We start from the raw sequence: 24,520 nt of genomic DNA on the forward strand, positions 1-24,520 counted from the left end.
GACTTGCTCACTGCCAATGGGCTTAGACTGGACTGAATTTGTTCAAAGAGGCAGAGGTATTGCTCTACTAATCAGGGAGAATGTCACAGCGGCATTCATAGAGAACACACTGAAGGTTCGTTCGCTGAGATGACATGGGTCAACCTCAAATATAACAAAGGTATATTCATTACGATGAGAGTGTATTTGTAGGCCCACCTACAAAGAACTGCAGATGCTGGTTTAAATCGAAGGTAGACAAAAAATGCTGGAGTAACTCAGCGGGTCAGGCTGCATCTCTGGAGAGAAGGAATGGGTGACGTTTCGGGTCGAGACCCTTCTTCGAGATAGAGGAACAATGATCTAGAGAGTTTATATAAAATGTAAAAGCAGCCCGTGTTATCGTAGTGGGTGACTTCCCCAATATTGTCTGAGACTTCTTTTGTGCAAGAGAACCAGATGGGGCAGAATTGGTTACATATGCACGAGGGTTTCTGAAACAGTATGTGGATAATCCAACTCGAGTTGGTAAGCAAATTGTTCCTTTAAGCTGTTGAGAAAATTCCCTGTTGAATCCTTGCTTTGCGTGGTTTTGTGCAACAACATTTCTTGTTTGTTTGAGGGGTTTTGAGATGCTTTTCAGGTTGTTTAAACAAGTCAGTCAACTAACAGCCCCATATTCATAGGGCAACAACTTCACGACTTGGAGTCTGGTTGTTGTGGGGCTACTGGAAATTACAGAGAAACTTTCAGGTTCTGTTTATCAAGCTCATGTCATAAGTGATGGGAGCAGAATTAGGCCATTCGGCCCATCAAGTCTACTCCTCAATTCAATCACGGCTGATCTATCTCTCCCTCCTAACCCCATTCTCCTCTCCATACCCCCTGACACCTGTACTAATCAAGAATCTATATACCTTTGCCTTAAAAATATGCATTGACTTGGCCTCCACAGCCTTCTGTGGCAAAGAATTCCACAGATTCACCACCCTCTGAATAAAGAAATCCCCCCCCCCATCTCCTATGATTCCCCCCATGCCCTATAATTCTGAGGCTATGACCTCTGGCCTCAGACTCTCCCACTAGTGGAAACATCCTCTCTATGTAATTAGCCTATTGCCTAATGTATTAGCCTTGGAATTTGAATGTACATTCTCCCCAGCAAAATACAGAGCAGACATGAGGCTGGCTGGTCAGGGAATTTCTTAAGCCTGTATATGACCCAGGCTGGAAGGACTATGATGTATCACTCTTCATGTGCATGCATCTCATTTTGCAGACTCAATGCGATTTAGAATTAGTATGAGGCAAAGTCATATCAGACCACGGCTGATATGTCTTTCTCGAAGTACATATAATTAGTTTCAAAAAATTCCACTCCTCCCCACTTTAGTAATTTCTTCATTAAACTTGATCAGGTTGATCAGATGTGATCAAACATTGACAAACTAAATGTTGGCTTGCTGTATTGGTGAATTTGGTGTTCAATCACTGCGTATGTCATTTAAAATTATTTAAATGTTTTTCAACCATTGGATCAGAGACATTTAGAAACTGTGAAAAGGCCCTTCAGGCACAAGATGAACAGTATGTCGATGGAGACTGAGCTTCCATCAGATGGTTGAAAACTTCAAGTTCCCAGGAGTCAATATCAACAACAAATTCTCCTGGATCACCCATACTGAATCAACGACCACACAAACACACCAATGCCTCTCCTTCCATAGAAGGCTCAGGAAGTTTGGCATGTCCCTTACAACTCTCAGTAACATATTCAGATGCACCATAGAAAGCATTGTGGACCGCAAGAAATTGCAGAGAATTGTGGATGCAGCCCAGACTATCATTGACTCCATTTATGCCTCACGCTGTCTCGGCAAGGCCAGCAGCATAATCAAGGATGAGTCGCACCCTAGGCCACTCCTTCTTCTCCCCTCTCCTATCAGGCAAAAGTTATGGAAGTGTGAAAACACACACGTCCAGATTCAGGGGCAGTTTCTTCCCAGCTGTTATCAGGGAATTGGATCATCCCACCACAACCAGAGAGCAGTGCTGAACCTCTTGGTGACCCTTGAACTATCCTTGATTGGACTTTGTGTTCACGAAGGAACTGCAGATGCTGGAAGATCAAAGGTACACAAAAATGCTGGAGAAACTCAGCGGGTGCAGCAGCATCTATGGAGCGAACGAAATAGGCGACGTTTCGTGCCGAAACCCTTCTTCAGACTGATGGGGGGGTGGGGGGGAGAAGGAAGGAAAAAGGGAGGAGGAGGAGCCCGATGGGAGGAGACAGCTCGAGGGTTAAGGAAGGAGAGGAGACAGCAAGGGCTAGCAAAATTGGGAGAATTCAACGTTAATGCCATCAGGATGCAAACTGCCCAGGCGGAATATGAGGTGCTGTTCCTCCAATTTCCGCTGTTGCTCACTCTGGCAATGGAGGAGACCCAGGACAGAGAGGTCGGATTGGGAATGGGAGGGGGAGTTGAAGTGCTGAGCCACCGGGAGGTCAGGTTCGTTATTGCGGACTGAGCGGAGGTGTTCGGCGAAACGATCGCCCAACCTACGCTTAGTCTCCCCGATGTAGATCAGGACTTTGCTGGCTTTATCTTGGACAAAATGTTATACCCTTATCATGTATCTGTACACTGTAAATGGATCAATTGTAATCATGTATTGTCTTTCTGCTGAGTGGATAGCACGCAACAAAAGCTTTTCACTGTACCTCAGTACACGTGACAATAAACTAAACTGTTTGCCAAATCACACCCTTGGATCATTGTGTTATGGTATGTCTGTAGTATTAAGACTACCAAGGAAAGGTATAAAAGTAGCACAGTATATTGAGTGGCTGGAGGACAAAGAAACCAGAGAATGCATTCAGCTCTGTTGTGTAGGAAGGAACTGCAGTTGCTGGTTTAAACCAACGATAGACACAAAATGCTGGGGTGACCTATCGAGTCAGGCAGCATCTATGGAGAAAGGACCCTTCTTCAGCTTGGTTGTATTTTCCCTCTCCAGGAATAATCTGATCATGTTGTTCCAGCTAGACAAAAAATGCTGGAGAAACTCAGCGGGTCAGGCAGCATCTATGGAGAGAAGGAATTGGTGACGTTTCGGGTCGAGACCCTTCTTCAGACTGAACATCTCCACAGATGCTGCCTCAGCCGCTGAGTTTCTCCAGCATATTTTGTCTACCTTCGATTTTGACAGCATCTGCAGTTCTTTCTTAAACATGTTGTTCTAGCTGTCTCCTTCATTCGTAAGCATGGTAGGACGTGAATGTGAGATGACGGAGGGTGGTAATAGGAAGGGGACATTTGGGGTTGTGACAAGTGGAATGAGAATTTATTTATAGAGTCCAATTACTTTTAAGATTACAATTATCCACTGACACTTGAAGCCAAACTCTTGGTGTACACATTAATAGGGCTAATGGAACATCTTGGTAAATGGATCTTGGGCAAGGAACGATGTCTTAGATATCTAGTGCATTGCACCTTTTTTTTAATATAAGGCACTAAGAATTTGAACATTGAATCTTGAATCTTTATCCTCCCCCCCCCCCCTCCCCTCCCCTCCTTCCCCTCCCCCCCCTCCCCCCCTCCCCAGACTGTAATACATCCTCAATCACTTCTCGGTGAAATCTTGCCAGTCCTAATTCAACCTCTGCTCAAAGTACAACTGGTGTGTTAGGCATTTGATTATATCACCACACTTGCCACACTAGCCATGGGCAGTCACAGTGGTGCAGCAGTAGAGGTGCTGCCTTGCTGCACCAGCGAGCCAGGTTTGATCCTGACTGCGGGTGCTGTCTGTGCGGAGTTTGTAGGTTCTACCCGTGACCGTGTGGGTTTTCTCCAAGATCTTCGGTTTCCTCCCACACTCCAAAGACGTACAGGTCTGTAGGTTAATTTGCTTGGTGTAAATGTAAAAATTGTCCATAGAGTTAATGTGCGGGGATCACTGGTCGGTGCAGAGATGTTGGGCCGAAGGGCCTATTTCCGTGCTGAATCTCTAAATTAAATTAAATTATTCTTGGAAAATTGTGAAGATTAGAGCAGGTTGGCTGGATTAGCCAAGGCCTACAATGGAGGCCCCATCCTTGCTTCCCTATCAATTGCTTTACTTCCATCTCACTCAGAGCACAATCCTCAGCTTACTCTGTCCAACTGTCCTCCCTGTCCTCATCCCAACTCAACCCAAGTTCAACTACAGAGAGTAAATTGGTATTTCAACACCACACACTCTTTCCTGCAGCAATAGGCATGCATGAAGAGATGTCACAGGGGGAATTTGACAATACCTCGGTGAGCCCTATGGCGAGATATTGTTCAATGCTGGGGAGCCATGTGCAGGAATCATGCACAATGAGACTGCAGTTCAACTATAATCTCTACACCTAGAATATTTTCATCTGTTCAACTGTCCTTTTGGGAAAAGACCATTTTCAAGAACTAATGTGTGGGGGACTACATTTATCTTGCATCCAGCATTCAAGAATAACATTTTGCATTAGTGGTGGGTATGCAAGCACGAGTTGTATCTTTAGATCATAAGGTCACGGATAGGACTGGAACTAGGCCATTCGGCCCATACTCCGCCATTCAATCATGGCTGATCTATCTCTCCCTCCTAACCCCATTCTCCTGCCTTCTCCCCATAACCTCGGACACCTGTTCTAATCACGAATCTATCTATCTCTGCCTTAAAAATATCCACTGACTTGGCCTCCACAGCCTTCTCTGGCAAAGAATTCCACAGATTCACCACCCTCTGGCTAAAGACATTTCTCCTCACCTTCCTATAAGAACGTCCTTTAATTCTGAGGCTATGACCTCTAGTCCTAGATTCTTTCATGTGTGGAAACATCCTCTCCACATCCACTCTATCAAAACCTTTCCCTATTCTGTATGTTTCAATGAGGTCCCCTTTCATTCTTCTAAACTCCAGCAAGTACAGGCCCAGTGCCGGCAAATACTCATCATAGGTTAACCCACTCATTCCTGGGATCAACCTCCTCTGTAAAAACCCTCTGGACCCTCTCCAGAGCCAGAACATCCTTCCTCTGATATGGAGCCCAAAATTGCTCACAATATTCCAAATGCAGCCTGACCAGCGCCTTATAGAGCCTCAACATTACATCCCTGTTTCTGTATACAAGCTCTCTCGAAATAAATGCTAGCATTGAATTTGCTTTCTTTACTACCGGTTCGACTTGCAGATTAACGTTTTGGAAATCCTGCACCAGCACTCCCAAGTCCCTTTGCACCTCCGATTTCTGGATTCTCTCCCCATTGAGAAAATAGTTTATGCCTTTATTCCTACTCCCAAAATGCATGACTCCACACTTTGCTACACTATATTCCATCTGCCAATTCTCTGCCCACTCTCCCAACCTGTCCAAGTCCATCTGCAGAATCCCTGCTTTCTCAACACTACCTGCTCTTCCACCTATTTTCGTATCATCCGCAACCTTGGCCACAAAGCCGTCAATTCCCTCGTCCAAATCATTAATATAAAACGTGAAGACCAACGCCCCAACACCGACCCCTGCGGAACTCCGTTAGTCACTGGCAGCCAACCAGAAAAAGCCCCCATTATTGTTCAGTTAATAGCTGCCCTTTGATAGAAACATGGAAAATAGGTGCAGGAGTTGGCCATTTGGCCCTTCGAGCCAGCACCCCATTCAATATGATCATGGCTGATCATCCAAAATCAGTACCTCATCCATGCTTTTTCCCCATATGCCTGATTCCTTCAGCCCTAAGAGCTAAATCTAACTCTCTTGAAAACATCCAGTGAATTGGCCTCCACTGCCTTCTGTGGCAGAGAATTCCACAGATTCACAACTCTCTGGGTGAAAAGGTTTTTCCTCATCTCAGTCCTAAATGGCCTATCCCTTATTCTTAAACTGTGACCCCTGGTTCTGGACTCCCCCATTATCGGGACCATTTTTCCTGCATCTACCCTGTCCAATCCCTTAAGAATTTTACATGTTTCTATAAGATTTCCTCATCCTTCTAAAATCCAGTGAATACAAGCCCAGTCGACACATTCTTTCATCATATGACAGTCCTGCCATCCCAGGAATCAACCTGGTGAACCTACACTGCACTCCCTCAATAGCAATAATGTCCTTCCTCAAATTAGGAGACCAAAACTGCACACAATACTCCAGGTGCGGTCTCACCTGTACAACCCCAGTAGGACCTCCTTGCTCTTAAACTCAAATCCTCTCGCAATAAACGCCAACATGCCATTAGCTTTCTTCACTGCCTGCTGTACCTGCATGCTTACTTTCAGCGACTGATGTATAAGGCCAACCAGTTGCACTTCCCCTTATCCTAATCTGACACCATTCAGATAATCAGCCTTCTTGTTCTTGCCATCAAAGTGGATAACCTCACATTTATCCACATTATACTGCATCTGCCATGCATCTGCCCACTCACCCAACCTATCCAAGTCACCCTGCAGCCTCATAGCATCCATACAATACAATACAATACAATACAATACAATATAATACAAATTTATTATCATTTGAGCCCCAGTGAGACTCAAACGAAATGTTGTTTCCACAGCCATACAAACAAAGACACTGTCTTACAGACATACACATAATTAAATTCACACAAACATCCATCACAGTGAAGCCACTGTGATGGAAGGCAAGTCTTTTCTCTCCCCTGTTCTCCGTGTCTCTCCCGATGTCCAAGCCCCAGGCGGGCGATGATGAGTCCCACGGCCATTTTAGGCCGCGCGGGGCGATTTACGGCCCCGCTCCCGGTCTGAAAGTCCAAGGTTGGAACCCCCACGGGCGATGGTGAGTCCCACGGCCATGAAGCCGTGCCGGGTGATGTACTGTCCCGGTCCGGGTTGTTCCAACCCCGTGACACGGGCTGGAGAAGTCGCGTTGCGGGAGCTCCGGGAAGCGGTCTCTCTCTCTCCTCCCAGACCCGCGAGCTCCCGATGTCACAGTCCACCGGACCTGCGGCTGCGTTGCTGGAGCCTCCGAGCCCCAGGAGTCGAGCCGCAGCAGCGAGTCACCGCCGCTCCCCACGCTCCGAGGCCGGCCACCCCCGACGATGGTGAGTCCGCAGATCCGCAGCTCCGCAGTCTCCGGGACTGGAGCCCCCGGGTCGTTCAGGTTGGAGGCTGCTCCACGGTGCTAGGCCCCAACGACAGCCGAGACCCGACAGGGAAAAAGTCGGGTCTCCCGGACAGGGAAGAGATTTAAACAGTTTCCCCCTCCCCCCCCCGCCCCCCACATTTACACATTTAAAAATACTATTAAAAAACACCAAGCACTACATTTAACTAGACAAAAAATAAAAAAAAGACAGACAGGCTGTAGGGGCCGCTGCAACGGGTGAGTCGCGCCGCCAACACCACATCCACTGGCTCTCCCTTATCCATTCTAGTTGTTACATCCTCAAAAAATTCCAGAAAATTAATCAAGCAAGCCCTTCATCAATCCATGCTGACTTTGACTGATCCTGTCACTGCTTTCCAAATGCGCTGCTATAATGGACTTTAGCATCTTCCCCACTACCGATGTAAGGCTAACTGGTCTATAATTCCTCGTTTTCTTTGTCCCTCCTTTCTTAAAAAGTGGGGTTACATTAGCTACCTTGGTACCGTTGACTCTCATCTTTCTAAGCAGCCTAACAAGTGACAACTTATCATAGGCTTTCTGAATATCTAAGTAAACACCATCTACTGACTGTCCTTTGTCTGTCCTGCTATTTACTTCTTCAAAGAATTCCAACAAATGCATCAAGCAAGACATCTTCTTCACAAAGCCATGCTGACTTTGCCTATTTTATCGTGAACTTCTAAGTACACCGTAACCTCATCCTTTATGATGGATTGTAGAATCTTACCAACCTCCAAAGTCAGACCAACCGGCCTATAGTTCCCACTGTTCTGCCTTGCTCCCTGTTTGTGCAGTGGGATAATATTGGCAATTTTCCAATCATCTGGGACCTCTCCCGACTCTGGTGATTCCTGCAATATCACTATCAATGCCTCCACAATCTCCAAAGCCACCTCTTTCAGAACCCTAGGGTACAGTCCCACTGGTCCAGGTGATTTATCCACCTTCAGCCCTTTCAGCTTCCCAAGCCCCTTCTCGCTGGTAATAGCCACTCCACTAACTTCCACCCTCTGACTCTCTTGAATTTCAAGCACATTGCTGGTGTCTTCCACTGTGAAGACTGATGCAACAAAGTTATTCAACTCCTCTGCCATTTCTTTATTCCCCATTACCACTTCTCGTGCATCATTCTCCAGCAGCCCAATGTCCACGCTTGCCTCTTTCTTGCTCTTTATATAACTGAAGAAAGTCTTGCTATCCTCTTTTATATTATTGGCTAGCTTACCTTCGTATTTCATCTTTTCTCCCTGTAATTTATTTTTAGTCACCCTCGGCTGTTCTTTAAAAGCTTCCCAATCCTCTGGTTTCCCACTCATCTTTGCAATGTTGTATAACTTCTCTTTTAGTTTTATACTGTCCTTGACTTCCCTTGTCAGCCACGTCCGCCTCTTCCTCCCCTTAGATACTTTCGTCCTCTTTGGAATGAAAAGATCCTGCATCTTCCGGTTTATTCCCAGAAATGTCTGTAATTGCTGTTCCACTGTCATCCCTGCTAGGGTCCCTTTCCAGTCAACTTTGGCCAGCACCTCCCTCATGACTCTGTAGTCCCCTTTGCCCAGCTGCAATACCAAAACATCCAATTTCACCTTCTCCCTCTTGAATTACCTCCTAATGGTTCCTTTACCTTGAGTTCCCTTATCAAATCCGGTTCATTACACACGCTAAATCCAGAATTGCCTTCTCCCTGGTCAGCTCCAGTACAAGCTGCTCTAAGAATCCATCTCGGAGGCACTCCACAAACTCCCTTTCTTGGGGTCTAGTACCAACCTGATTTTCCCAGTCTACCTGTATGTTGAAATCTCCCATGACCACTGTAGCATTGCCTTTTTTACATGCCAATTTTATCTCCTGATGTTCATCAAAGTGGTTTCAAAATTAAGCTTTAACCTTTGACAGATTACAATTTACTAGCAAAATGGAGCTAACAGAGGGTAGTTGAGGCCAGTTCATTGACTATATTTAAGAGGGAGTTAGATGTGGCCCTTGTGGCTAAGGGGATCAGGGGGTATGGAGAGAAGGCAGGTACAGGATACTGAGTTGGATGATCAGCCATGATCATATTGAATGGCGGTGCAGGCTCGAAGGGCCGAATGGCCTACTCCTGCACCTAATTTCTATGTTTCTATGTTTCTAACAGACTTTGACTCCATTATATTTGGGTAACAAAACATAATTGATGTGAATGAAGGGAGACATGCATAGAAATGAATCAGCAAAGGTCAGCAAAATGCTCAACAACCTCAGAAGAAACAGCTGTCAAATAGATTAAGAAACGTAAAGATTGGAGAGGAAGAAGACAAGAGTGTTTTGCTTGACTGATGAAAAAAGATCGAATCCCACAGGTTGAGAACAAGTAATAGGAATCTGAGGATCTCTCCTAACCCCAATCCCCTGCCATCTCCGCATCTGACACCCAAAGACCTAGATCACACACTTAGCAGAAGCAGCTTCAGTCCTAATTCATCATAAAATCATAGAAAATATGTGCAGGAGTAGGCCATTCGGCCCTTCGAGCCAGGACTGCCATTCAATATGATCATGGCTGATCATCCACAATCAGTACCCCGTTCCGGGTTTTTTCCTATATCCCTTGATTCCATTAGCCCTAAGAGCTAAATCTAACTCTCTCTTGAATACATCCAGTGATTGGCCTCCACTGCCTTCTGTGGCAGAGAATTCCACAGATTCACAACTCTCTGGGTGAAAACGTGTTTCCTCATCTAAGTCATGGATGGCCTACCCCTTATTCTTAAACTGTGACCCCTGGTTCTGGACTCCCCCAACATGGGGAACATTTTTCCTGCATCTACCCTGTCCAATCCTCTAAGAATTTTATATATTTCTATAAGATCCGCTCTCATCCAGCGAATAGAAGCCCAGTCGACCATCATATGTCAGTCCCGTCATCCTGGGAATTAACCTGGTGAACCTACGCTGCACTCCCTCAATAGCAATATTGTCCTTCCTCAAATTAGGAGACCAAAATTGCACACAATTTGTTGTGGTCCTGTTGAATACAGGCGTGGATTGCTTCATTTTCCAAAGAGCTGGTATTGGAATTGAACACAGAGCAATCAATGTCTGCCTTGATGATGTGACTGATACACTAGCTAATAATGACTTAATTAGAGCAGTTCTGGCCAAATCCAAACTGAGTTTAGTGATTTTAACAATAAATTAAAAAAAAACAATACTAGTGAAAAAAAAATCAAAACCCTAAATTCCCAAGTGCAATCAAGCCAGTTCTAGTAGTTTGTTTAGTTGATAGAAACATAGAAACATAGAAATTAGGTGCAGGAGTAGGCCATTCGGCCCTTCGAGCCTGCACCGCCATTCAATATGATCATGGCTGATCATCCAACTCAGTATCCCGTACCTGCCTTCTCTCCATACCCCCTGATCCCCTTAGCCACAAGGGCCACATCTAACTCCCTCTAAATATAGCCAATGAACTGGCCTCAACTACCCTCTGTGGCAGAGAGTTCCAGAGATTCACCACTCTCTGTGTGAAAAAAGTTCTTCTCATCTCAGTTTTAAAGGATTTCCCCCCTATCCTTAAGCTGTGACCCCTTGTCCTGGACTTCCCTAACATCGGGAACAATCTTCCTGCATCTAGCCTGTCCAACCCCTTAAGAATTTTGTAAGTTTCTATAAGATCCCCTCTCAATCTTCTAAATTCTAGAGAGTATAAACCAAGTCTATCCAGTCTTTCTTCATAAGACAGTCCTGACATCCCAGGAATCAGTCTGGTGAACCGTCTCTGCACTCCCTCTATGGCAATAATGTCCTTCCTCAGATTTGGAGACCAAAACTGTACGCAATACTCCAGATGTGGTCTCACCAAGACCCTGTACAACTGCAGTAGAACCTCCCTGCTCCTATACTCAAATCCTTTTGCAATGAAAGCTAACATACCATTCGCTTTCTTTACTGCCTGCTGCACCTGCATGCCTACCTTCAATGACTGGTGTACCATGACACCCAGGTCTCGCTGCATCTCCCCCTTTCTCAATCGGCCACCATTTAGATAATAGTCTGTAGTTTGTAGTGTTCAATAACCTTATAGTTATTGGGAAGAAACTGTTCCTGAACCTAGAGGTCATGGTTTCTGACTACCATACCTTCTTCCCATGGGAGTAAAACAATGGTGGTGTGGTCCTTTATGATGCTGGCAGGCTGCCTGTTTAGGCAGTGCCTTCCATAGATCCCTCCGATGGTGGGGAGGCCAGTATCCATGATAGACTGGCCAATGTCCACCACTGCTCTGGGCTTCGTTCCCGGGCTTTCGAGTTGCTGAACCAGATCAATATGCTCCAATGGTGTTGCAACCGATCAATATGCTCCAATTCTCTGCAGAGGTTCAAGAGAGTATTCGTCGATATGTACCAAATCATCTCAATCCTCCAAGCAATTGAAGGCATTTTGGAGATATTTTTATGATGGCATTAACATGCTGGGTACAGGGCAGATCTTCAGAGACATGCACGTCCAGGAAGGGAGTAGTGGACTTGTCGACAGACAAGTTTGAAGATCATCGCACTTCTCTTTCCAAGGTCAACGTTCTTACTGACGTTAAGAGCATGGTTGCTGTTCAGACGATCGATCTCCCTTCTCTACTCTGACTCATTACTACACAAAATTCGTCCAATAATGGTAGTAGAGTTGGAACAGCGTCAAGCTATATGATCATGAGTATAGAGAGAGTAGAGCAAGGGGATTGAGCAGGCAGCCTTCATGTGCCCTTGTGCTGATTCAGATTCAGATTCAACTTTAATTGTCATTGGCAGTGTACAGTACAGAGACATTTGCTCATCAAGGAAGAAGTGGTGTTGCCAATTCATACCAATTTGTGGTCTGTTGATGAGGAAGTTGAGGATCCTGTTGCAAGGGATGTACACGACCCAGTTCTTTGATCGATTTAATGAATTAGGAGGTGATAATGGTGATGGGTCATAGCCTAAAGTATGACAGAAAATACAATTCCTTGCAGCAGAGACAGAAAAATACAACCTGTTTGTTAAAGTGTGGTGGAGTATGGAAAAAATGTAAAATGTTCCCTTTATTTCCATGCCTCTAATTAATTTATTTGTTTAAACTAATTTCTTCTTCCAATCACATTTGGATTCCTTCTCAAAATGAGTTTAAGAATTTTGGGACCTCCACCTCAGAATACTTCTGTCTTATTTGTGATTAAAGTAGATTTGTTTCCGATGTATGAAGCACGATTTTCCAAGGCAACTCTGCGTAAATTGCTAAGGGGTTCTCCCACTGTAGGAGCTAATTCAAGAGCAGGTATGTCGGAGCTCGGGACGTCTCTTAGCGGCTCGTAACGCTGACGGCAGGTACTCGGGAAACCCGGTAAGCTCGGGAAGACTCGTGAAGATTTTTCAACATGTTGAAAAATGTCCACTAGAGCCCCGAGTACCTATGAGTGCCCATTACCATAATTCTCCAAGTTCGAATCAGAGGAAACTCCGGAGAGCTCTTGAATTAGCTCTTACAGTGGGATAGCCGCATAAAACATAAATTTTGTACTTTAAAAGACTCTAATAGATTACTTGGGAGAATTATCCAGGAGAGTTGTCATTCTAACAAATTAATATAGTTAATGTCTAAATAATGATATATATGGTCCAAAATGTGAAAAAGCTTGGGCCTTTGGAAAAGAAGCAATTTGGCTTTCAATCTATTTCAATGTTGAATGTATCCAGACTGTCGATAGAGACAAAGTACTCATGCACACATTAATGAACAAGCGGACTTGACAAGAAGATTCACTTCAGCTCGTCTAGTTTTGTGATTTTGATGATTGTGATTAAAATGGCCAGGAAAAAAATAAAGTCAACTTGATCAGAAGGATCAAAAAAATGAAATAATAAATATCAAAACTTGAACTTGAGGTGAATCATCTTCTCAGATTCAGATTCAGATTCAACTTTAATTGTCATTGTCAGTGTACAGTACAGAGACAATGAAATGCATTTAGCATCTCCCTGGAAGAGCGACATAGCATATGATTTGAATAAATATTTACATTAGCATATATACAGACATAGTGTTTTCATGTGGGAGTAGTGTCTGGGGGGGAGGGGGGGGGGTGATTGGCAGTCACCGAGGTACGTTGTTAAGTAGAGTGACAGCCGCCGGGAAGAAGCTGTTCCTGGACCTGCTGGTCCGGCAACGGAGAGACCTGTAGCGCCTCCCGGATGGTAGGAGGGTAAACAGTCCATGGTTGGGGTGAGAGCAGTCCTTGGCGATGCTGAGCGCCCTCCGCAGCCAACGCTTGCTTTGGACAGACTCAATGGAGGGGAGTGAGGAACCGGTGATGCGTTGGGCAATTTTCACCACCCTCTGCAAGGCCTTCCGGTCGGAGACAGAGCAGTTGCCATACCATACTGTGATGCAGTTGGTAAGGATGCTCTCGTTGGTGCAGCGGTAGAAGTTCACCAGGATCTGAGGAGACAGATGGACCTTCTCCAGTCTCCTCAGGAAGAAGAGACGCTGGTGAGCCTTCTTGATCAGAGTTGAGGTATTGTGGGTCCAAGAGAGGTCATCGGAGATGTTAACACCCAGGAACCTGAAGCTAGAAACACGTTCCACCTCCGTCCCGTTAATGTGGATGGGGGTGTGCGTGCCGCCCCTGGACTTCCTGAAGTCTACAATGAGCTCCTTGGTCTTCTTGGAGTTAAGGGCCAGGTTGTTGTCCGCGCACCATGCTGCTAAGTGCTGGACCTCCTCCCTGTAGGCCAGCTCATCGTTGTTGCTGATGAGGCCAATCACCGTTGTATCATCTGCATACTTGATGATGGTGTTAGTACCATGTACAGGTGTGCAGTCATAGGTGAAGAGGGAGTAGAGGAGGGGGCTCAGCACACACTGACTTCTCAAGTCAGGAAGTGCACACCTCATCATCTATCCAAGTGTGCATTTTAACTTGTTCCTCATTTCAGGTGTGAGGTACGCTCGGGACTGCTTTACCTGCCCCAGGTGTGGCCTGTCCCCCGTTGCTCTGCCCTGGCAATCACCTGGGTCATCTTCCTGTTCACCTGCGGATCAAAGATGGAGCAGGTCCGACGGGTCACAATGCACAAGTCCAGAGATAATGGGTGGTCAGATCTTTCCTACTCTGTTGGAGTCTTACTCCCAATGCACTTGACACTCGGGGCGGTTGCTATGGAGAGGATAGAGTTGCCCATCTCTTCACAGAGTGTGGATTTACGAAGGGGGTCTGGATAAATAGGGTCCTTTGTCAGTTCATCTCAACCCGCTGTGTAACAGAGGAGTCTCGTTTACAGGCTGGGGGGGGGGGGGGGGGGGGGGGGGGGGGGGGGGGGGGGTGGGGGGGGGGGGGGGGGGGGGGGGGGGGAAGGGGGAGGAGGGGGTGTGATGGACACACCACTCATGAGATGAATGTCAAGTGCTTGCAGGAAGACCATCAAGTTAGTGAAAGATCTCTCTGCAGCTTGTTGGACTTCCAGCATAGTGAGATGCCCAGGCGGGAATGTTGTCAACTGGTCATTCTGGACTGCAGGAGCACGTGCCGAGGAACACACTGAAGCTCTGCGAAGGCTCTGTGAGGGAGGAGCACAACTTAGGTTCCTTCTGCTGCAGCTGGACCTTGAAGGACAGAGTCCAGTGGACGCGCCACTCAAACAAGTGAAAGGGGGGGGGGTCACGTGAGGGGCAACGGGACTACTATATGCAAGGAAAAAAGAAGGTGCTGACACTGCTGGATAAGACACTGGCACTGAGAATGCATTTTTGCATGGTTAGTGTCTTGTATATGTTTTTAATTGCAGATAAAGCTTATTATGAAATATTTAAAAAAAAACTATTTGACAAAGACCTACATGGTGGGTTAGTCAAAAAAAAAAAATCACAAGAATGAAGGGAGAATGATAAACTGGATACCAGAAGGTGGCTTTGCAGCAGAGCTCACAGGTGTTTTTACGGCTATGAGGCTATGAGGTTAATAGCTTGAGGTTCAAAAGGCCACACTCAGCCATTAGACACAAAAAGCTGGAGTAACTCAACAGGTAAGACAGCATCTCTGGAGAAACGGAATGGGAGGCGTTTTGGGTCGAAACCCTTCTTCAGACACTAAAGAAGCCTCTCGACCTGAAACGCGGGTGACGTGGCGTGACGACGTATTCACGCACGGTGTTTCCGCAAGTGTCGCAACATTGTTTTTTGTCGCCGCTGGATTTTGAAATGTTCAAAATCTTTTGTGGTTAGGAAGTTCAAAATAGATTAATTAATTACAAATAATTAGCCTAAGCCAAAGCATAACTTGCTATTCCTTCATATAATCCAATGCAAGATCATTATTTTATTAGTCCTTTAATACTGCTAAATAAAAGCCCTGTCCCACTATATGAGTTAATTCAAGAGCACTCCCGAGTTTGAAAAAAAATCAAACTCGTGGTAAGCACATAGAACGTCTGTAGCGGGTATGTTGGAGCTCGGGACGTCTCTTAGCGGCTCGCACAACTAACGGCAGGTACTCGGGAAACGTGGTAAGCTCGGGAAGACTCGTGCATGAAAAATATCCACGAGAGCCCCGAGTACCGACGAACGGCCATTACTGTAAATTTCCGAGTTCGAATCAGGGGAAACTCAGGAGAACTCTTCAATGAACTCGTACAGTGGGACAGGACTTTTAATCAAATACAAATTCATGAATGGGGAAAATAGTTGTATTCCACAAGAAACAAATACTCTGAAATCACAGAACATTCGGCACCTTATAGGAATAGTTCCAACATGTGTTGTTATAAAGCACTGAGGTTGGAAGAGGTGAAAGCCATAAATAGTTACCTGTTCAGGGTTATATTTGGACATCACTCCATCTCCATGAAACTCTTCCAGCACATCTTTCAGTTTCTTTGAGGAATCTATGAATATAATTTCAAGAAACAATTAACAGAACTGAAGCTTTATGCAGAAATAACCCATTTGAAAGGGGTGTCGGATAGACAATAGACAATAGGTGCGGGAGTAGGCCATTCGGCCCTTCGAGCCAGCACCGCCATTCAATGTGGCTGATCATCCCCAATGAGTACCCCGTTCCTGCCTTCTCCCCATATCCCCTGACTCCGCTAGTTGTAATCTATTTTTAACCGCTATTTTGATCATTCCCATTGCTGCTCTTTACTACGCCTTTATAAGAATATTGCACAAAGGTGAATAGACCTTAATAAATGGCAATTACGTACATCTCTATCAGAAAGAGCAGGTGCGTTAGAGTTCACTTATCTGTCTGTAAAGTTTATTGGATTGTTCATTCTCTCTGCCTGGGGTACTGATTGGGGATGATCAGCCGTGATCACATTGAATGGCTCGAAGGGCCGAATGGCCTACCCCTGCACCTATTCTCTATTGTCTATTGCCTCTAACCAATGATGCTCACGAGAGACTAATGAATTGGCAATGAGATCAGGTTAATATTAAAATGTTTCCTGCTTTTATCAAATATTATTCATCAAGTCATCATGAGTGAAAAATAAGTTTGGAAATATTAGGTATGTTGCAAAGCGTACCTGAAGCGTCGCTGAAAATCTGCCCCAGCCCGTGTGCTCAATTTTGGCGCCGTTTAGAGGGGGGCGGGTTTAAAACGCGATTTTCTCTAGGCTGTTCAAATCGAGTTTGTTCAGTCTAGTTAATTATTAACGAAAATTCGCTGGTAGGTTCCCTCACATGAGCTATTATTAGTTTTACGAGTTTTTCCTAAGTGCTATAGTAGTTTAAAAATTAACCTCTAAACCCCCGACGGCTTGCAACCAGCTGGGTCTATAGAGCAGAAATCTGAAGGGTAGCAGTATATTTTTACATTAAAAAGGGCTTCTTAAGATCACTTTATACAAAGTTTAATATTGCGAGTAGCTAATTTTGGGCCCATTATATCCCGCAGTATTTTTCTGGGCATTTGAGGGCACAAATCTACCGCAATGTGAACGTTCTAAACCAGCGCGTTCACAGAATCCCACTAGAAAGCTGATTTAAAATGGACTTTAATTCACAGCAATTGAACACTAAATTCCTTCCATTTGGCCTATAAATTAATGTAAATGAGATTTAAAAATCATGTTTTATTGTGAATTATTTGTGAATATTATTTGGACACTTAGGCTATTTAAAAATGTTAATCATTTATTAAGAAATGGATAGATGTTTAGATCTAGTAATTGAAGTTTGAAATTAGCTACAAGTGGGTAACTAACTAATTATATGCTTTAATTTCAGGTCATCCAAGTAAGATTATTTTATATTTGTTTCAGAATGGTTCAATCTATGATAACTGAAAATTTCATTCAGTTCTCTTAATTTTTTAAGAATGTTATGGGCTTTTGACTGTCCATGATCACAGCTTTTTTGTTATGTCCATAGAAAATCAATAGGGAACAAGATGCTAATTTCCGAGTATGAAAATGGCCATAACGTTTTAAATACTTGAGATATGAAAGTGAATTAGGTGCCAAATTAAACTTCTTTTTATGCTTTATCTGATGGGATAAATTACAGACTTGATTTTTTAAATCTCAAAATTTTGTAACTTTGCTAGAAATATTAGATTAGTCCAGAAGGTACTGTAACCAAACTGCTGGTTAGTGTTGTGCGGTATTCAAGAGACTGATGGTTGGTGAGAAGAAGATCTTCTTGATCTTGCTGGTCAGTGTTCAGGCTTCTTCCCAATGAGAGCATGACCAGGTTGACGGGTTTTCGAGTAGTCAACAACTTTAAGTTGGGTGTGCATTTCTGAGGATCTGCCCTGGTCTTCATCGACCCACAGAAACCTGGCCTCCCGTCTACCTCATTGGAGACCTTTGAACTATCTTTAGTCAGACTTTATTGGACTTCAATGTTACACCTTGCACCAAATGTTGTACCGTGACCCTGAATCTTTACAGTGCAATTCAGAAAGTATTCAGACCCCTTCACTTTGCCCACATTTTATTACGTTACAGCCTTATTCTAAAATAGATTAAATTCTTTTTTTTTTATTTATCATCAATATACACACAATACCCCATAATAAAAAAGCGAAAACAGGTGTTTAGAAATTTTTGCAAAGTAATTAAAAAATAAATAACTGAAATATTACATTTACAAGTATTCAGACCCTTTACTCAGTAGTTTGTTGACGCACCTTCGGCAGCGATTACAGCCTCAAGTCTTCTTGGGTATGACACTACAAGCTTGGCACACCTGTATTTGGGTAACTTCTCCCATTCTTCTCTGCAGATCCTCTCAAGCTCTGTCAGGTTGGATGGGGAGCGTCGATGCACAGCTATTTTCAGGTCCCTCCAGAGATGTTCAATTGGGTTCAAGTCCAGGCTCTGGCTGGGCCACTCAAGGACATTCACAGACTTGTCATGAAGCCACTCCTGTGTTGGCTTGGCTGTGTGCTTAGGGTCATTGTCCTGTTGGAAGGTGAACCTCCGACCCAGTCTGAGGTCCAGAACACGCTCTGGAGCAGGTTTTCATCAAGGATATCTCTGTACTTTGCTCTGTTCATCTTTCCCTCTATCCTGACTAGTCTACCAGTTCCTGCCGCTGAAAAACAGCTCCACAGCATGATGCTGCCACCACCATGCTTCACCGTAGGTATGGTATTGGCCAGGTGGTGAGCGTTGCCTGGTTTCCTCCAGACGTGACACTTGGCATTCAGGCCAAAGAGTTTAATCTTGGTTTCATCAGATCAGATAATCTTATTTCTCATGAAATGAAATGAAATGAAAAATGAAATGAAATGAAATGAAATGAAATGAAATGAAATGATTCAATTTATTGTCATTGTCAGTGTACAGTACAGAGACAACGAAATGCATTTTTAGCATCTCCCTTGAAAGGGAGACACAGGGCGTCGCGGTGTGCCCGCGCCTGCCGCCATTCTCATGGTATGAGAGTCCTTTAGGTGCCTTTTGGCAAACTCCAAGGGGGCTGTCATGTGCCTTTTACTGAGGAGTGGCTTCCACTCTACCATAAAGGCCTGATTGGTGGAGTGCTGCAGATATAGTTGTCCTTCTGGAAGATTCTCCCATCTCCGCAGAGGAACTCTGGAGCTCTGTCAGAGTGACCTTGGGGTTCTTGGTCACCTCCCTGACCAAGGCCCTTCTCCCCCGATTGCTCAGTTTGGCTGGGCAGCCAGCTGTATGAAGAGTCCTGGCGGTTCCATTTTCTTCCATTTAAGAATGACGGAGGCCACTGTGCTCTTCGGGACCTGCAATACTGCAGAAATGTTTCGTACCCTTCCCCAGATCTGTGTCTCAACACAATCCTGTCTCAGAGGTCTACGGACAACTCCTTCATCTTCATGGCTTGGTTTTTGTTCTGACGTGCATCGTCAACTGTGGGACCTTATATAGACAGGTGTGTGTCTTTCCAAATCATGTCCTACCAATTTAATTTACCACTAGTGGACTCCAATCAACTTGTAGAAACATCTCAAGGATAATCAATAGAAACAGAATGAACCAAAGCTCAATTTTGAGTCTCATAGCAAATACTTATGTAAATGTGATATTTCAGTTATTTCTTTTTAATTACTTTGTAAAAATGTCTAAACACCTGTTTTTGCTTCTTCATTCTGGGGTATTGTGTGTAGATTGATATTTAAAAAAAAGAGTTTAATCAATTTTCAAATATAACGTAACAAAACGTGGAAAAAGTGAAGGGGTCTGAATACTTTCTGAATGCACTGTATTTGTGCACAGTGGAAGGTTTGATTGTAATCACGTGTAGTCTTTTCTTTGACTGGATAGCACCCAAATAAAAGCTTTTCACTGTACCTCAGTACACATGACAATAATGAACTACATCAAACTAAACTAAATGACACTGTATTAACTACGGACACCTTTGATTGTACTGAGGATTTGTTACACTAATACTGGGGTTATTAATTTATGGATTTTTTATGTTATATACTATATGTGTGTTGTGTTTACAGGTCTCTTACTTGCTGCTGCAAGTAAGAATTTAATTGTTCTGTAGTCAGTACTAAGACAATTAAATACTCCTAAGTCTTCACCAGATAAACTTGGATCTCCTTGGAAAATTAAATGGCTGAGAAATTTGATAGAGGAATGAAAGATCATGAATGGTTTAGATAGGGGATACAAGGGAAGCTGTTCCATTAAGGAGTGGTTCAAAGAAGACAAAATAATTATACCGGATATAAAGAATACAAAGCGTGCGTGAGAATTTTTTTTTCAACTTTTAAGTTATGACTTCATCATTTGCAAGTTGCTGGTTTCAGAAGTGAATCTGAGAAGCACCTCAAGTGACAATATGTTGCAGTGATAGACACAAAAAGCTGGAGTAACTCAGCGGGCCAGGCAGCATCTCTGGAGAGAAGGAATGGGTGAGACCTTTCTTCAGACCCGACTCGAAACGTCACCAATTCCTTCTCTCCAATGATGATGCCTGTCCCGCTGAGTCACTCCAGCTTTTGGTGTCTATCTTCGGTTTAAACCAGCATCCGCAATTCCTTCCTACACCGTACATTTTCCCATGCAGAGCAATGGGAAAGGAATGGAGAAATAAGACTGTGGGACTACTCCACTAGGGGTCAGTATGGAGTTGATGGATGGAATGGAATGGCCTTCCTCTGCACTGTAACATTTATCTGATTTTCCGAATCGAAAGGGGCTGTCCCGCTTGGCGATTTTTTCGTAGACTGCCGGCATCATTGATTGATGTATCTGGGCGTGACGCGCCGGTGACGCGGCGTAGTGACGTATGACGCGCGGTGTTTTTTCACGTGTCACAACATTTTTTTTGTCGCCAGAAGAGTTTGAAATGTTCAAAATCTTTTGGCCACCCTGATATGACGCAGGCAGTCGCCAAAAAAACTCGCCATGTGGGACAGGCCCTTAACACTTCTTTTTTTTATTATTTTTTATTTTTTTATTTTATTAGAAGTTAATACAGCACAAAACAGTACAGTGGAACCTAATTTTAGGTGCCAACTATGTAATACCGTAATCCATTCTATGTACAACCTCTAGTTTTATGTTATAAGAAGGAAGTAAGCAGGACAGGGAAAAGAAAACAATAGAAAGGGGAAAAAGTGGAAAAATAGATGATAGAGAGTAGAAAAACGTGAAGTGTGTATATAAAAAATAAAAAAAGGAAGAGAGAAAGTGGAAAGTAGAAATAGAAGAGAAGGCCCCTTAAAAGAGAATTTTTCAAATCTGTATTCGGAGATGTAGCTCTATCCGCGTCATGAACTGAAATCAGCAATCCTTACGGTACCGCTGCATCACATGATTCCAAAAAGTCGATGAAAGGAGACCAACTCCTTAAGAATTGGTCATATTTATCTATTAGTCGGAGTCTCATTTCTTCAAGGCGTGCTATGTCCATCATATTCCTAATCCACATTTTAACAGTTGGTGTGGTTGTATTTTTCCAGAATTTAAGTATCAATTTCTTTCCAATTATTAACCCATAATTTAAAAAAACATTTTGATCTTTATTTAAATTGGTATCTTCTCCTATTATTCCGGCCCTTAACACTTGTGAAAAACATTTCTCCATTGTGCGGTTTTCAGTGCCATTGACAAGGCTAAAGGTTGATTTTTTTATGGGAAGTGTGTGACCTTGTGACACAAGGTGACAGCAGGGGAGAACCGAGGCTTGGAAAATATTTGTTTGAGGAAGTCTTTGAACTTGCTGCTGCAACATGAAGAAAAGGATTGACGTGCCAGTTATAGGGAAGAGAAACTGCGAATGGCAAAAAGATTATTTTTAAATGGGGGAAAAAAAGCAACAGTAAGGATATATCTGAAATTGTATTTAACATATGTGTCATGTTGCATACTCTTTTTGATGGGACCAATAACTGCTTCTGTTAGAAGAAATATCAACTTCAACGTAACCCAAATTCCACAGTACACATTAAAAAAATCGAAGTGTGGTTGCAAAAGAACGTTCACATAATTGTGCTTCAAAGTAAACATGATATGATTCAAGATTTGATGATATCTATTTTTGTACAGATTTGTAATGTATTTTCAACCACTGCAAGTCCCAGGAACAAAGGATGATCGAATTTCTATCGCATCAGGATTTTTTTTCTCTTTCGTTTCAATGCTGGACCTACTGTTTATTACAAAATATCTGCTTCGGACTCCTACTGCTGAGAAATTAGTTCATGCGATAGGCAGCTGTGTTTATTTTCCTATGTCACTGTGTCTTTTCAGTTTGAACCAATTGCCTTCTTTCCATCTGTGAGTCAAACAAGGTAAAGCACATTGATACAACTAGGAGCATAAATCTGGGTACAGCAGGATGAAATATCAAGACCATTTCCAGAACAATGGTACATTTTAATTCCATTATTAATTTGTTTTGGCAGTAAGGAAGCGTGAATTATTTAGTTTGTGACATTAAAATACAGCCAGTTCATTATAGATAGATAGAATTTATTGCCACACAACCAGGGTCGGTGGAATTTGGGAGTTTGGGAATTATGTGTTGGCAGGAACTGCAGATGCTGCTTTAAAGCGAAGATAGACACACAAAAGCTGGAGTAACTCAGCGGGACAGGCAGCATCTCTGGAGAGAAGGAATAGGTGACGTTTTGGTTCGAGACCCTTCTTTAGACTCAGAAAATTCACGTTACCTTTGCAGATTTTGGCTTCCAAAACAATTTCCATCATCTGCAACATCCAAGATCTAACTTAGAAATGATATCAACCCAATAATATGAAGCAGAACATTTTTGGAAGTCTTCTAACTCAATGTAGTTTGACAGTTAAACAAACATTCGATCCACGACAAACATCGGAAGTGAGGTAAATACACTACCTGGGGAATGAGAGTTAAGTGGTGAAGCAGAGAAAATCTTGAAGGAGCCAGAGGCGTTATGAGCGGAGTGAGCAGCGGCAGTGGATTTCTGAGAGGAAGAGCGAGAGGAACCAGGAGAATAGGTTGCTGAGGCAGCAGCAATTGGAGCCAAGCTGGAAGGTTGCTGGTCGGCGAGGTTGGTCTGAGGATTCCTGCCATCTGGAGGCTGTCTTTTCATGGCATTTAGAATACTTTTGCCATTAATTCCTGCAACGTTAGTGGAAAGGTAATAAAGATCCTTCTGAATCGTCTGAGTTTCTCCAGCATTTTGTATCTATCTATCTACAGCCAGTTCATATCCAGGTTTGTTTTTGATTGTCCAACCGTGGGCATGAGGTGGAGCTGCACGATACATTTTCAACTCCAGTATTCATACGGACAATTCAAAAACAGAAGGCGTTTACATGAGAGTAACAGAAGACTTGGTTGAATCATAGGTGCAAGGTACCCCTTCTGTCGTGGGGTAGACTGACTCCCCTTCCCTCACCTCCTCCCCCCTCCCCATTCTTTGCACATCCCAAATTCTGTACTTTCCACTCATCACTTTAGTTTAGAGATACAGCGCGGAAACAGGACCCTCAGCCCACTGGGTCCGCGCCGACCCGCACACTAACACTATCCTACACCCACTAGGGACAATTTTTACATTTACCAAGCCAATTAACCTACAAACCTGTACGTCTTTGGAGTGTGGGAGGAAACCGAAGATCTCGGAGAAAACCCACGCAGGTCACGGGGGGAACGCACAAGCTTCGTACAGACAGCACCGACAGATCCCGTAGTCCGGGTCAAACCCGGTTCTCCTGCGCTGCATTCGCTGTAAGGCAGCAACTCTACCGCTGCGGCACCGTTTAATTTCATGTTCCATGGATCTTGTGTTTCATGACTGACCAATTTCCCTCCTGGGATCATTATATTGTATCGCATCTTAAGATGCTGAAAAGGACATATCCCTTTATGACGTCCCAATTAATATATTGTCAGGGGCTGTGAATGTTCGGAGAACAACAAGAGTACATGCACATATCAAAAGTAAGTTTCCATCTTGATCAGTTTGGATCGCTCTGCTGTCCATTCTTTCTTGATGACAGAAAGATATCGCTTGATTGAGATGAAAAGGAAGTATCCAAATGATTTGTAGAATGAATAGGGAGATGGCCAGGATCAAGAGAGGCCATCATTTGGGGCTCTCACATCAGTTCATTGGTACAACTAAGCAAATCTTTGATAGGGACGATTTAGATAGCAATGCAAGGACCTTAAAGGGCTGCAAGCTCTCAGAAGCCTCCTTCTTGGAAACTCCAGCCCATAATAGACATTTATCTTGCAAGTTAAATCCTTAACACTGTGCAATGCACCACCAGTCTGGGCCCATCTCCTGGGGAATATATGGGATCTCATCTCGGTCATCTAAGTACTTCCATCATGTTGATGATTGTTCTGTCAAACATCTAGTAGTCAATGGCGTTCCTTGTAATGGCCCTTAGCTCCTTTCCGCAAGTTAAGGGCCTGTCCCACCAGCATGCAATT

General features: G+C 43.8%; 1 protein-coding gene across 1 annotated transcript in view; it reads right to left on the reverse strand.

The window, feature by feature from the left end:
• LOC129698566 (diacylglycerol kinase beta-like) overlaps positions 1-24,520 on the reverse strand; it is a 275,043-nt gene that overhangs the window by 114,132 nt on the left and 136,391 nt on the right. Inside the window, exon 3 of the mRNA XM_055637649.1 lies at positions 15,956-16,032. Within this exon, the coding sequence (XP_055493624.1) occupies positions 15,956-16,032 (77 nt within the window). The remainder of the gene's footprint in view (positions 1-15,955; positions 16,033-24,520) is intronic.

Source organism: Leucoraja erinacea, chromosome 7, assembly GCF_028641065.1.
Source record: "Leucoraja erinacea ecotype New England chromosome 7, Leri_hhj_1, whole genome shotgun sequence".
Taxonomy (NCBI): Eukaryota; Metazoa; Chordata; class Chondrichthyes; order Rajiformes; family Rajidae; genus Leucoraja; species Leucoraja erinaceus.